The following is a 15541-nucleotide window of genomic DNA, read 5'->3' on the forward strand; positions in this document are numbered from 1 at the left end:
ATCTGATTAAAATAATATCGTAGTCTGTAGTTTAAAGGAGCTAAGTCGCTAATATTTGGGACCTGGAAATCGTCACAAACGGGTCGCAATGCATATAATAATGTAATATGAATGTATATAAACTAATTTACATTCAATCGTTTCCGTTTTTACTCTAATTTCAATTCAGTTATGTTCGGCGAAATACGCCAGAAGTCTCAATCGAATGGCAACCCCTAGCATCTGGTTATTCCAGTCTATGTCGATAGTATTTATTGCGCATTCTCTCCAGATAAGAATATGACGTCACCGTTTTGACATGACTCGTGGAATATGTCAAGCCTCATTCTTCGAGGCCCTTGTTACAAATGGGACTGAAACGCATTATGGCACACGATTCGTGTACCAATGGTAAAATGTTTATTTTGTCTTAAATATTGGATATCAGAAGCTCATCTTTTCCCGGTTAGATCACAATATTAATGTGGATTTAAATTAACAAATATTTTTCATGTTTTCAATGTCGAAGACTGTGGATGATATTGAGTTAGAATCTTAGCTACTTTTAATATTAATCAAGTTCTAATACATCGTTTCAATGGCTTTTAGTAAATGAACTTAAATAAACAGGTGACAATTCTATGGAATACAATAACTGCTTATTACTGAGCGACGTTTCCACTAGGCTTCTCTAGTCAGTATCAAGCCTAGAGAAGCCTAGTCGAGATGTCGCTCAATAATAAGCAGTAATTGTATTCCATAGAATTGTGACCAGGTTATTTAAGTTCTAATACATGTATGTAATAACAACTATTTAAAGTGTATTGTTGATTGAATTTAAGATTTCTAAGTCTGATGAATATGATTTTTTAAGATGTGAGTTGGTATACAACTAGATGAAGGATGTTATTATTAGCTTTATTTATCATTGCTTATTCAACACAATTTTTGAAGCTTTTGTTGGTGTGATAATGTTCAGGGAGAACTATTTTATTAATCAAATTAATTGTATTTGATGAATAAAAAAATACCGGTATTCAAATTCAAGTACGTTTTGCTCTTAAAATTGTTACTATTCTATCCCAAGCCCTTAATAGAAGCATTCTTTTGGGGTCTAGGAACCGATTGCCTCAAGTTTAATTTGCACATTTTGCTCCAAACATTGTTTAAATTCTATTTCCATTTGACACCTTATATATGGCACCTATAACGCCACTTGAAAATCTTCAAAGAAAATGGGCTCCGTCACACTATTTAGGAAACAACTCGGCTTTTAGTTCAGCTAGAATGTTGGCGTTGTTGTTCCTCAGGTGAATGTTTCGTCTGAGTTTGATGATGAGCATTTTCCCTAAAAGCTAAAGCTAAGAAGTGATGAGCAATTCAATTTGTCAATGCTTTGGAACACAATAACTCTGCTTCTAATCGAGGGAAAGGCATGGACAATACTCGATTAATAATGATAATCTGTATCTTCATCTCAGGTCAAGCAGTTCATCAGGATTTTCCGACATGGTTTCCCCTTGTTCGTGGTGCAGGAAGGAGGGCCTGACAAGGACAGCTGTCTAGTCATTTGGATGGGATGAAAAACTGAGGACCCATGTATACATGGGCATGCATGTAAAAGATCCCTTGAGAATTGGAATTCGATATAAGAGTAGTACTGCTGCCCAGGCAAAATTGTATGGTGTATGCTCGGTGCAGAACAGTAGGGCGTTAAACCCCATTTCATTTCAAGATCATTGATGAATAAATGCAAAATTGGATGAACGAGACTTTGCTTTTTTATCATACCGACTTTAGTTATGATGATTGAGGCTAGGCCTAAAATTCAGCAATTTGACTCAAGTTTTCAGCATATTCCCTTTACATTATCTAGTTTTTAACTATTATAGTGAGAACTGCCAGCTCTTTATCTAATCTTCCTTAATGCCCCTTTAATAAGTGACTATAATCCCGTTTACATTATAAATTTTAGGCGTGCCAGACACGGCATAGTTAATTTTTTTGTTGTGTAAACGGGTCAAACCTGAGCGTGCGTACTGAGTAGCCTACTTTAACAACAAATTAGTAATCAAGTTTAGTGAAATTATCGCAAACAGTTTTGCGTTGTTTTAGGGAAACAAAAGTCTGATCCATTGATTGACAGAAAACTGACTTCTTTCTACCCCTTCGTAACTGACTCTTTTCTACCCCTTCGTAACTGATTCCTTCCTACCAGTGGAGTATAATTTTAATCCAATTAATACTTGCCACAAAATCAATAAACAATTCTAACAAGATTAAAATAATTTATTACTATAATTTAATATTTTTCTATATACACAAAAATAATATTTTAATAAATTATTTACTATACAGAAATTTATTATACAAATTTGGCATAAATAACTACACGGTATGTGTTATAAACAGTGGATATATATATTTTCTAGTATTGATAGTTCCATCTAAAGTGGGGGGTTGAATGGCTGAATGAATAGCGTGTGCATGCTGTATCATAAGGTCTGTCATTGAGTCAACTGGCATGGTTTCGATTCCCCGGTTGTACGTGACCAGGAGTAAAATAAATTATTTACTATACAGAAATTTATTATACAAATTTGGCATAAATAACTACACGGTATGTGTTATAAACAGTGGATATATATATTTTCTAGTATTGATAGTTCCATCTAAAGTGGGGGGTTGAATGGCTGAATGAATAGCGTGTGCATGCTGTATCATAAGGTCTGTCATTGAGTCAACTGGCATGGTTTCGATTCCCCGGTTGTACGTGACCAGGAGTAGGGTCGTCTGTCCAACCTCATGGACTTTCTCCGGGTCCTCCGGTTTCCTCCCACTGCTAAAGACTCCTACGCCCAAGCGAATTATTGAAATAAAATTGAACCATATGTTAGTCCCAAATAGCCATGTTTGAACCCTTTCAAATCGATAGTTCCATCGTCGTGAACACAATATTTAATTTAGTATGGCATTTGAACGGAGTCATCTAGAAAATTTTGAAAGCCTCCTAGCAGCCTGTCATCATTATTCATCTATTTTTATTGGAGAGAAATAGTTGGGCCATCTCCTTTAAGGAATTGTTGCTGTATACAGGTATCTTAAATTCAAGTTCAACTCAAATACTGTGTTCGATGATGATGATATTTTACATATGATTACATTTACCAGGGGCAGATCCAGGAATTTTTGCAGGAAGGGGTTTGCCCGGTACCGGAGACAATGTATCTTTGGGGAGTTAAGGGGGGGGATGTCTCTCCTCCCCCCGGCCTTGGAAATTTGTCGTATATACATACACACTAAGCTTTTTAAAGAGAGAAACCAAATACCCCGTTTGACGTCAATATTTAACATGAACTAATCCGATGACATTGATGTAAAATTGTGATATCACATATGCCTATATCATTATCTTGCGCTTTGAATGCCAGTCCAATCTCACTATCTGATGATAAAGGATAAAGCACACGACCGTGACACTTTTCTCATAAAAAGTGTTGTTTCAAAAATTTTGTATGTAGTTGAGCAGGAGGGGGGCACCCTTTGGATCTGCCCCTGTTTACGTTGTAAGAACAATCAGAACATCATATATCACTTCTCCTTAGCTGTCTATACACATGCACCACTCAATTCTCACACTGATCCATGTTTTATTCTAAACATATTCCTCGATGTCCAAAATTTCTTCTTTTTTTTATTTTGATGAATCTTTATATGAAAACACATTTTTTTTTTTAGAAAAGATTACACGACAAACACACTGTTATAAATTGACAGTTCTATCCATCCACGTTTGTCCAATACGCCATAAACTGGAAACTTTGGCCCATATTTCTTCTGTTGGATCTTCTGGTTCCAGCCAAACTTTTTTTATTTTAACAGCAGACATGGTATCATCTACATCTTTACCTGTCGACCAAACCTGCAAGGAATCAAGGAATTCTTTTAAAACTTTAATAGAAAACTCTGTACATGTTTAAATTTGTTTTTTATTTCTTTCTTTAATTGATATCAGAGAATATTATTGAATTAGACTTTTTTTTTAAAAAAAATGAATGGTTTCTAAAAAGACTATTTTATCCTTGCAGGTTGGTTTACATTAAAACATGTATGGCCGTATATAGATAACAATTTATTTTAAATAACAAGTGGTAAACATGTACACATATTTCAAAAGCCTGCAACTTAAAGATACATTATGTAAGATTTAGATAAAGAGCTGGCCATTCCTACTATAATAGTTCAAAAGTAGATAATGCAAAATGAATTTATTGAAAATTTCATTCAAATTGCTTCATTGTGAGTGAAGATATTAGCTTTTGAAGGTTTGACAATATGTGTGCATTAATTGCAACCATCGCACTGGTTGTTCGAAGCTTAGCCTCGATTCACCATTGTTAGATTAAATCAAAATATGGCTGAACTGTTCTAATCTACTTAATATCAGAGATATCCGATGGCATCAAGAGTTGATTATGGTCTGGATAAGTTAATTAATGTCTAATTAATTATTTAGATAACATTTCAGGCCTAAAGAAAGACCTGCAATAGGCAGATTTACCTCCTGCATAATGTATCTTTAAAAAGAATTGTTATTTATGATTTCACACTCTGATTAGTTAGTGGTTGTGTATACAATTTATTTAGTTCCATGTATCTAAATCATGCAACCAATAAATTACAAACGTGTCTAAGTGTAAAAACGACATATGTTACCAATTACTAAAACTGACAAATTACAAACATAGATCTAAATGTAAAACTGCCAAATTACTAGAGAGAGATGGGGTTTAATGTCCACTCAACACAAACTAGGTCATTTTGGGACTAACATATGGTTCAATTTTATTTAATAGTTCGCTTGTGTGTAGGGGTCATTAGCAGTGGGATGAAACCGAAGGACCAGGAGAAAACCCACGAGGTTGGACAGGCGACCCTACTCCTTGTCACATAGTAACCGGGAATCAAAACCAAGCCAGTTGACTCAATGACAGATCTTATGATACAGTGCGCACGTGCTAACCATTCGGCCATCCAACCCCCCAAAACAAATTACAAATATAGATCTAAATGTAAAACTGAGAAATTACAAAATAAGGTATAAATGTAAATCTGACAAATAACAAATGTTTGTAAATGTGGAATGGGCAAATTACAAGTCACCACATATAGATATTGTGATATAAATGATTAATATTAAAACAATGAAACACTGTCATAACATGAACAAAGATACACAAACATTTTCAAAAATCATCACAATTTTAACTTCCCACAATCTGATTAAAACACAGATACTATTTTGCTTTGTTTTTTATAGTTTAAGATTTTGTTTTACTTGTCTTTACTACACTGGGATCTGGAAGAGTTGTTATATAACCCGCGTTCTGGATGAAGTGAGGGATTAGCCAATGTTACAGTGAGTTCTTGGTGTGTGTTGCACGGAACTGTGGGTATCCCAGTAGAAACATCAATGCTGATTAATTAATCAAAAGTCTGATGTCATAGGGTCAAAAGCCGCTCGTTTGACCCCTGACGCAACCTCCCACGACAACTGGTCAGACCTTCATGTAGTGTAGGCCATCGAAAGTATAAAAAAACGAAACGAAATATAGATCTCTATTAATCAGATTGAATTTCCCAAAATATGCTGGCATTGTTCCCCACTTCTTGGTCAATTTTTGAACTGTTAACCCCAGCTTGGAATATTGACATCTTTTGGACATGTTTCTTTTAAGAATTTGCGTTTTACTTTATTGATATATTCTCTTGTATAAAGAATGGAGGGCTGAGTCATAGATACCCAAAAATTTAGAGGTCGCTTCTTTTTAATATGTCTTCTCTTTATAGGAGATTTCGTCTTAGAAAAAGAAGCAGCCAGCTCATTAGATTGATTTTCTTGATCAATGTTCAGGTCTGAATCATATGAATGAAGATATCCATCAACACAAGATTCAGGATTGGGAGGAACCGTTTCCATGGAGATGGTGGGTGATTTTATGTCTTCCACCTCATCCAGCCAAGTGTCAACAAAAATTGGACTGTCTTCCGATAGAATGGAATTATGGCGGCTTAAATTTGAGACTGTTAAATTATCATTAGTTTCTAAAGAAGCTTCCGTGAAAGATTCAGACTCTGTTTCATAGGAAGCAGATGGACTGATGGAATCCTCCGTCTCTGTTTCCTCCCAACAACCTGCAAAATTCTCTCCTCCTTTATTCCAGGCACCCGAGCCTACATCAAAAACAAATTCTGTTTCTTTTGATGGAAAAGTCGATCTGTGATCTTCCTGTATATTATAATTAGTATAGTTACTTAGGTGAGTCTCACTTACTAACTGTTTTGTGTAATTAGCAGAAGATGAATCAACTTCTTGTATTTTCATGTCGGATTCTGATGCTCGATGTGATAAAGCTGGAATATCAACTCTCGTTATTTTAATTGGTGCAATATTTGGTGGTAAATAATGCTCGTCATCCTCCATCTGGAAACAAACAACACAACCCTTTATATAAGGACGAAATTTAAGAGAGAGAGAGAGAGAGAGAGAAATGGGGTTTAAATATCAAATATCAAGTAATTTTTATGGTAGAATAAATGAAACATATTGAATAAAATGTATACCGGATCTCTGGAATTCTGGGATCTTAATCTCTTGGCCTTTTTCTTAGCTTCGATATCTTGACGAAATGAAACCGATCTTGATTTTGGTCTAGCACCTGTAGAAGAATCTACACTTTCTCTTGATGTAATAGAAGTTGCAGAGTTTCTTCTCTGAAGAGATGACTACAAAGAACAGAAGTTTAAAGTTCAATAATGTTTATGTCAGCAGCCTTATTAAAATAGACAATTCAGAGTAGACAATGCACCAGTGATAATTGGTTTCAGAGAGAGAGAGAGAGAGACAGAGAGAGAGAGAGAGAGAGAAATGGGTTTTAACTCCACTCGACACAGAGTAGGTCATTTCAGGACTAACTTATGGTTCTATTTTATAGGGGTCTTTAGCAGTGGGAGGAAATCAGAGCCTTCAGAGGACCCAGAGAAAATCCATACAACTATACAAGTAATATTATTGAAGCACATAATATTAAGATTACAAAAAGTGACATAAATTTGGGGTTGGATGGCTGAATGGTTAGCGCGTGTGCGCTGTATCATAAGGGATGTCATTGAGTCAACTGGCGTGTTTTCTCTCTCTCTCTCTCTCTTTCTCTGTGACTTAAACATGAAAATATTAATATGTACCTGGTCTTTATCATTTTCAGACTTCTTGGTCACTGGGGCAACAGATGCTTTCTGTCCTGGCTTCCATTTTCCTGATTTCGTTGCTTTTAATTTTGATCCTGATGAGTTTTCTGATATGGGTGGTAGTCGGCGACCTCTAGCCATTTCAGCAGTAGCAGGAGCTTCTGACTTGACCAATAGACTCTTTGCCTTTAGAGGTTTAACAGTAGCAGTACCTTTTGGCGTCCTAGGACTTGGTTTATTTCCTAATGGACTAACACTACCCTTCGGTACTATTCCACCTCTGGGAGTTCTTGGAGACGATTTGACATTTTTAACAGGTTTTGGGGAACTAGGATGTCTGATACCTCCAACAGTATGATAATCTACCACACTACCTGGTATTTCACCTGGGTGAGGACCAGGTGTTTCCTCTTCTCTACTTGATGGCATCGGGGAAGCAATAGTTATATGTACATCATCACCTTTATCTACTCCCTCTAAAATAAATTTAAAAAACAGACAAAATAAAACCATGAACAATACAACCAAGGACAGACTCCACGTGCAAGTCAGGACAAATTTTCAAGCCATCAAATACAATTAAGGGCAGACTCCACGTGCAAGTCAGGACAAATTTTCAAGCCATCAAATACAATCAAGGGCAGACTTCACGTGCAAGTCAGTAAAGATTTTTAAGCAATCATAAACAGCCTGTCCACATAAAAAAGATTACATAATAACTTTATAAAAATCAATCTGATTTAAATACAGATCTATATTTCATTTCATTTTTTTTTTATACTTTCGATGGTCTCTACTACGAGCGACTTTTGACCCTATGATGCCAGACGTGATTAACCAACTAATCCTTCACATCATATATATAACAACTCTTCCTGATCCTAGTGTAGTAAAGACAAATAAAACGAAATTTTGAACTATAAAAAAATAAAACGAAATAGGATCTGTGTTTTAATCAGATTGAGTATTGCCTGTTTGCTGTTTGTATCTTACCTGTAGGTAAACTGTTTTCTTTCTCTAGTAGCGTCAACACATCTTGTGGTACATCTTCTCCATCTGGTGATGGACCATCTACCTTATCTGCAAAAGGTTCTTTATCTACTTTAACTCCACGTAATCCATCCTCTGATTCACCATATTTCTTCCAGGCCTTGTAGGCACCGATGCCAACAAATATGAGAAGAATAAGCACCAATAAAACTACAACAGCATAGACCCAGGACAAGGAGGCAGACGCTACTACTGCTATTGCTAGGAAACACAAAAAAAATACATCTACATGTATATACTGGTACTTATGAAGAATCAGCTTGAGCTATGCTATGTCAATATATCCTTTCCATAAGTATAACATATACCCGTTTGTCAATATTACTTGCCACAGGTAAATTTCAATGTTAGTAATTCCACCGTTATCCATGGGTAGTCATAACGTTTTATTGACGGAAAGTTGCGACCAGGCCTACTAACGTTGAAATTTACCTGTGGCAGGTAATATTGACATTTGGGATTGTGTTATACTTATGGAAAGGATATGTAGACATAATTACTTACATTATTTAAAAAACCTTATGAAGCTTTTCCGGTGACCTTTAATCTACAGTATGTACTAAAAGTGAGATGCAGTTTAACAGATTCCAAGCGGCTGCCAGACAGGATACACCAACACTTTTCAAGAGATGGATCGAGAACAAGCTAAACAAAAAGCGATTTTTCGTGACATCAAGGGCCATAATTCAGGAAGGTACGATCTGATATGTGCAAGATCTTTGGGTTATAAACATACATTTCAAGTTTCATCAAAATGGGAACAAAATTGTGAGCTCTAAAGGGTCCACAAGTTAAAAACGTGATTTTTCGTCCAATCAAGTGCCATAATCCATGAAGTTACGGTCCGATACATCGAAAGGAACCGAGATCTTAGGAAGATAAACCTATATTTCAAGTTTCGTCGAAATCGGATAAAAATTGTGACCTGTAGAGAGTCCACAAACAATTGTGGACGGACGTCCGGATGTCCAGACGGACAGGAGCGACGACAATATACGTCCACATGAAAATGTGGGTGTATAAAAATGGAAATGTATACATAAAGAGACTAATGAAGGAATTAAATGTATGATAATATAATTGATATGAATATTTAAGTACAGTATGTAAAGATACTTACGACAGGACTCTGGAATTAAATATTTATAATTTATTAAATTTTACAAGATATAAAACATTGGATGCTTATTACAAATACTGTTAGATAAAGAAGAAATAAATGCCACTTTAACACACCCTGATGGGGGCGGACACATGCCATTTGAATTTCTTACAACCTTCTGTCTGTATCTGCCATCTATTTAAAATGTATCATTGTATAATGTATAATTTAACGATTCTGCTGTTTTATGTATAATTTGACGACACTGATGTATAATGTATAATTTGACGATCCTGGTGTATAATGTATAATTTAACGATTCTGCTGTATAATTTGACGATACTGCTGTATAATGTATAATTTGATGATACTGCTGTATAATGTATAATTTAACGATTCTGTTTTATGTATAATTTGATGATACATGGTTTCCCCTTGTCAGTGGTGCAGAACGGAGGGTCTGACAAGGACAGCTGTCTAGTCCTTCGGATGAGACGAAAAACCGAGGTCCCGAGTATACATTGGAATGCACATAAAAGATCCCTTGGCAGTTGGAATTTTATATAAGAGTAGGCGATAGTGCCGCTGCCTGGGCAAAATTTCCCTCATAGCACACTGTATGGCGTATGCCCGTCTTCATTAGCCCGGTATAGGAGCAGAACAGTAGAACGTTAAACCCCATTTCATTTCTGAAATAAGAATATAAATTGACCTCTAACCTTTATTAGAGAGTAGTATGGCAGCCCCAGGAGATGTAACAGACTGTGTAGTTTGATTGGTTAAACAAGCTTGTGGATACTGTGTCATAGATATACCATTAGATGTTACTTCATATACCTGTAAATATAATATAACATAGAATTAACTCCAACCTGATATAGAGTACCTGTATGTTTGACTGAAGCCAAACACAGGTAATATTTCTGGACAAATTTAAAATCCTGTCATTCGTTCTCCACTGTTAAATATGTAAATGGGAGACTAAAGGGAGATAATCAATGACTATACACAACAATACTTGGGTTAATGCTGACCAACCAGAGATACCCTTATAATTATCTTAAAGGGAACCTAACTGAATGATTCAATAGACTCATTTATCAAGTATATTACCCTAATAAATATTAACGACAATCATAAATGAAAATGGATAATCATTCATTCCTATAAACAACAATTAGATATGTATCTAGCCAAGTAGTGATTCTTTAACAAAATAAAAATACAAAAATAAAAACCTCCTTCCTGTATCAGATTATTGGTAAGGATTGTTGGATAACCAGAATATTATTTTGTATGGCCTTATTCTAATATATCTACAGTATGGACTTATTGTAACATTTGTACAGTATAGCCTTATTGTAATATTTATACAGTATAGCCTTATTGTAATATTTGTACAGTGTGGCCTTATTGTAATATTTGTACAGTATAGCCTTATTGTAATATTTCTACAGAATGGCCGTATTGTAATATTTGTACAGTATGGCCTTATTGTAATATTTATACAGTATGGTCGTATTGTAATATTTGTACAGTATGGTCTTATTGTAATATTTGTACAGTATGGCCTTATTGTAATATTTGATATGTAAATGAGAATCTTGTAAAACTGACCAGACATGTAAATCTGTAAGTTGTAGTTTCATCTGTATTATTATTATCATTATTATATAGAGTAAGATACGATGATGTTCCATTGGTAGATTCATATAAACATGATAATGATCCATCCGCTAAAACAACAAAAACAATAGTATTAAAACATCCATCTATATTTAATACATTCACTGATTTATCAACCTGATTAAAACACAGATCCTACTTGATTTCATTTTTTATAGTTCAAAATTTAGTTCTATTTGCCTTTACTACACTAGGATCTGGAAGAGTTGTTATATAACCCGCGTTCTGGACGATGTGAGGGATTAGCCAATGAAATGGTCTTTTATGGCAAGTTTTTAGCGTGAGATTCGCAGAACTGTTGGTATTCCACTAGAAACATAATGCTGATTGGTTAATCAAACGTCTGACGTCATAGGGTCAAAAGCTGCTCGTATGACCCCTGACGCAACCTTCCACTACAACTGGTCAGATCTTCATGTAGTGTAGGCTATCGAAAGTATAAAAAACCGAAATATAGATCTGTATTTTAATCAGATAGGAAAGCAACCATTATGCCTCTGAGATGCTAGCTGAATATAACAAAATCATCTTAAAACAATTCGTACACCTGTTATACTCAACAGAGAGATTCAATAATATATATGATTTTTGAAACCAACCATTACGTCTTTGAGATGCTTGCTAAATATATAACAAAATGCACTTCACTTACCAGAATAACCTACATTACTACTACATCTGGTATAATTAAAACTTAAAGTTTTATCATCTGAACACACATCAAGATAGGAATCATTTAAACAGTCTGTTCCATTACCATTATCTATAGTATATGACCAGTAAGCCTGTAAACTTGTTGGACATGAAATCATAGCACTTGTTGTTGAATCTGAAAGAGAGAGACAGAGAGAAATGGGGTTTAACGTCCACACGTCACAAACTACGTCATTCCGGGACTAACATATGGTTCGATTTTATTTCAATAAATCGCTTGTGTGTAGGGGTCATTGGCAGTGGAAGGAAACCAGTGGAGCCAGAGAAAACCCACGAGGTTGGGCAAGTGACCCTAATCGTTGTCACGTACAACCGGGTAATCGAAACCGCACCAGTTGACTCAATGACAGACCTTATGATACAACGCGCACGCAATAAACATTCAGCCATCCAACGTCCCACTCTATTAGTATGTTGGTGCTCTACCAATCAATTTTAATAATGTCTGCATCCATGTCTTATTACAATTGTGAGAGCCCAAGAAGAAAATTCTCAAGTTTACCATTTTTAAGTAGAACATCATATGTTCCAATATCATTACCACCAGTTCTATCACAGACAGCTGAAGCAGCCGGATTTACACCCAATACAAATATCTTCACTCTTTCATTCTGGGCATCAGTTTCAGACACTGGAAAAATACAGTTAATTTATTATTTGATTGGAACAATGAATGTTGATGATTCTTGAGGTTCTGAACTGAAACTCAAGTTATTCTATAATGCCATCAATATCCTTGGAGGAAAACACAAGAGAGAGAGAGAAAGAGAGAGGGAGAGAGAGAGAGAGAGAGATAGTTTAACATTCAATTGGTTTGATTTGTTGATAACTTAGGTGGGGTTGGGGTAAGAGGTTGGGAGAGAGAGAGAGAGATGAAGTTTAACATCCACTCAACACAAACTAGGTCATTTTGGGACTAACATATCGTTTAATTTTATTTCAATAATTCGCTTGCGCGTATGGGTCTTTAGCAGTGGGAGGAAACCGAAGGACGCGGAGAAAACCCACAAGATTGGACAGGCGACTGATGGGGAAAGCTCTATACAATTAAATTTTTGTTTCAAAAGGTGAAGTCGAAGGTGGCTTGATTATTAATTTTTAGTTTAATTTTTGGCTTACAGTTTGGGCAGTAGCTAGAAAACAAGATGGGTTACATCTCAATACTAGCTTTATCAACACATAAAATCCAATGAGGTTTATTTATATTAATTTACCTGATCCTAAGTAATAAATATATAAATCATTGGGATTTAGTTATATTACTTTACCTGATCCTAAGTAATAAGTATATAAATATGACGAAACAGACGTTAAATCTAAACATAAATACGCTTCCCACTGTAATCCTAGATACGAAAATGAAGAAGACCTGAAAACATAAATTAATTGGATTAATTTCAATCAAAATATAAGTAAAATAAGTAAAATTACATTTTTAATCAAAATACAGGTTAAATTACATTGTTAAAGATTAATTGGGAGATCACAGAAGATTTGAACGTGATTTACCACTGGATTTAGTAAAAACTTGAAAATGTCATTTTTAACTGACCTTTCAAAAATATTTACTTAAAATTCGTAAAGTAACTGGGGAGAGAGAGAGAGAGAGAGAGAGAGAGAGAGAGAGTCGGGCACTAATGGTGTAATCCAAAACTACAAATATTCACCAAAATTTATTTAACAATGGTCCAGAGTATAAGATGACCAGACTGGATCTAAAACTGATCACCATGGGAACGAACAAACCAGAAAAAAATAGGTGGATTCATTATCACAGTGAGACATCAAACTGGAACCCACAAGACTTAAAGGTATCTCATGGACACGAGAATCCATGTAAATCTACCCTAATAAAAATGAAATGGGGTTTAACATCCTACTGTTCTGCTCCGACTGGGCTAATGAAGGCAGGCATACACTATACAGTGTGCTATGAAGGAAATTTTGCCCGGGCAGCTCCACTATGGTCTACTCTTATATCGAATTTTGCCTGGGCAGCGGTACTACTCTGGTACTACTCTTATATCGAATTCCAACTGCCAAGGGATCTTATATGTACATGCCAATGTATACACAGGACCATTTTTTCATCCCATTCGAATGACTAGACAATTGTCCCTGCCAGGCCCTCCGTCCTGCATCACTGACAAGGGGAAACCATGTCGGACAATCCCAATACACTTTCTCAGTCAATGCTGGGATCAAACGCACAATCTCTAAGTTAGCGAGCCATTCTCTTACCTACTTACCCACTACCGTAAATGACAGAATGGATGGAGAGAGAGAGAAATGGGGTTTAACGTCCACTCGACACAAACTAGGTCATTTCGGGACTAACATATGGTTTCATTTTATTTCAATAATTCGTTTGCGCATAGGGGTCTTTAGCAGTGGGAGGAAACCGGAGGACCCGGAGAAAGCCCACGAGGTTGGACAGGCGACCCTACTCCTTGTCACGTACAACCAGGGATTCGAAACCACGCCAGTCGACTCAATGCCAGACTTTATGATACAGCGCGCGCACGCTAACCATTCAGCCATCCAACCCCCCAGTATGGATGGAAGGACAAAAAGAGAAAAGCTTTACTTACTTTAAAACTAGTTTGGAACCATATGAATCTGTGCAGTTAAATTCAAATTGTCCGAAGTTACTGATAGTATATCCACTGATGGATGAACTGGTAAACGTTATAAAACCTTTAGTACTGCTAATCCACGTTCCAACTAAATCACTTGGTAATGTACATGTTCCTAAACAAAAAAATAAAACAGAAATTTAACCATTCAAGATCGAGATCACAGCCATGACATACATACATAACCAAATTTATGATCTACGGTTTAGAATAGAACCCCCCCCCCTCCTCCCCCACACATATTGTCCTCCCAACTTTCTTATCATGATTTCCACTTAAAATAGGATTTTGATTAATATTTCACCGTAAAATACAAATGTGACCTCATCCATTTAGCGTTGTGTACCATTATTTCAAATAATATACGAACATCATGTCAATCGGACATCATGCCAATCGTGAATTATTAATATTAGATGAAATATTGGACTTGGGTGACAATTTCATTGAGGGAAAGAGAGAGAAAGAAATGGGGTTTAACCTCCACTCGACACAAACTAGGTCATTTCGGGACTGACACATGGTTCATAGCACACTGTATGGCGTATGCCCGTCTTCATTAGGCCAGACGGAGCAGAACAGTAGGATGTTAAACCCCATGTCATTTCATAAATGAAACTGGATAATCATACATTACAGCAGAGATAAATGTAGTGCCTTGAAACCTGATGTTTATGAGAAGTCATTTAGCCCAGTACTGATCGTTTGACAAAATAAAAATACAAACCAGATTATTAGTATAACGATTGTCTGAGGACCAGAATTTTATTTTTGTATGGTCTGAAATGGTGCTGTATTCATTGCTATCCATAAGGCCTAAAAGCAGAGATATCGAAATTCCCCACATCAAACATATATCACTTACCTGATGTTTTCTGCCAAACCAGGAAACAGAAGAATAAAACGTAAAAATAGTTCTTCATCTTGATGTAGTTTGTGTCCAGTCTCTTACATATTACACACATACATTTATTAAACACTCATTATCATAAATCACTCACAAACAGAGAGCTTCAATTAGTATTATAACCCACTCCCTAACAGCGAGCTTCAAATATTATAAATCACTCCCTAACAGCGAGCTTCAACTATTATAATTCACTCCCTAACAGAAAGCTTCAAATAT

At 35.8% G+C, this 15541-nt stretch overlaps 2 protein-coding genes across 2 annotated transcripts; both read right to left on the reverse strand.

The window, feature by feature from the left end:
- Window positions 1-3706: 3706 nt before the first annotated feature.
- LOC126830660 (uncharacterized) lies at window positions 3707-8470 on the reverse strand. The gene is made up of 5 exons (XM_050561067.2): window positions 8221-8470; window positions 7225-7703; window positions 6604-6765; window positions 6314-6463; window positions 3707-3901 (listed from the first exon to the last, which is right to left on the reverse strand). The coding sequence occupies exons 2-5, from the start codon at window positions 7654-7656 to the stop codon at window positions 3743-3745; spliced, it is 903 nt and encodes a 300-aa protein (XP_050417024.1). The 5' UTR covers window positions 7657-7703; window positions 8221-8470; the 3' UTR covers window positions 3707-3742.
- Window positions 8471-10093: 1623 nt separating this feature from the next.
- LOC126830381 (uncharacterized) lies at window positions 10094-14555 on the reverse strand (the record flags this gene model as incomplete). The annotated part of the gene is made up of 6 exons (XM_050560764.2): window positions 10094-10216; window positions 10997-11115; window positions 11718-11894; window positions 12282-12410; window positions 13048-13148; window positions 14371-14555. Coding segments are annotated over 6 exons (834 nt in total), but the record flags the coding sequence as incomplete, so codon positions are not given.
- Between the last annotated feature and the right edge of the window lie 986 nt (window positions 14556-15541).

The sequence above is a fragment of the Patella vulgata genome, chromosome 8 (genome assembly GCF_932274485.2).
Source record: "Patella vulgata chromosome 8, xgPatVulg1.2, whole genome shotgun sequence".
Classification (NCBI taxonomy): Eukaryota; Metazoa; Mollusca; class Gastropoda; family Patellidae; genus Patella; species Patella vulgata.

Coding starts and splice junctions, on each gene's coding strand:
- LOC126830660 (XM_050561067.2), bottom strand. CDS start 7,656: ATGCCATCAAGTAGAGAAGAGGAAACACCTGGTCCTCACCCAGGTGAA. Junction 6,766..7,224: donor CTGAAAATGATAAAGACCAG/GTACATATTAAT, acceptor TGTTCTTTGTAG/TCATCTCTTCAGAGAAGAAA. Junction 3,902..6,313: donor CTAATTACACAAAACAGTTA/GTAAGTGAGACT, acceptor GATTCCTTGCAG/GTTTGGTCGACAGGTAAAGA.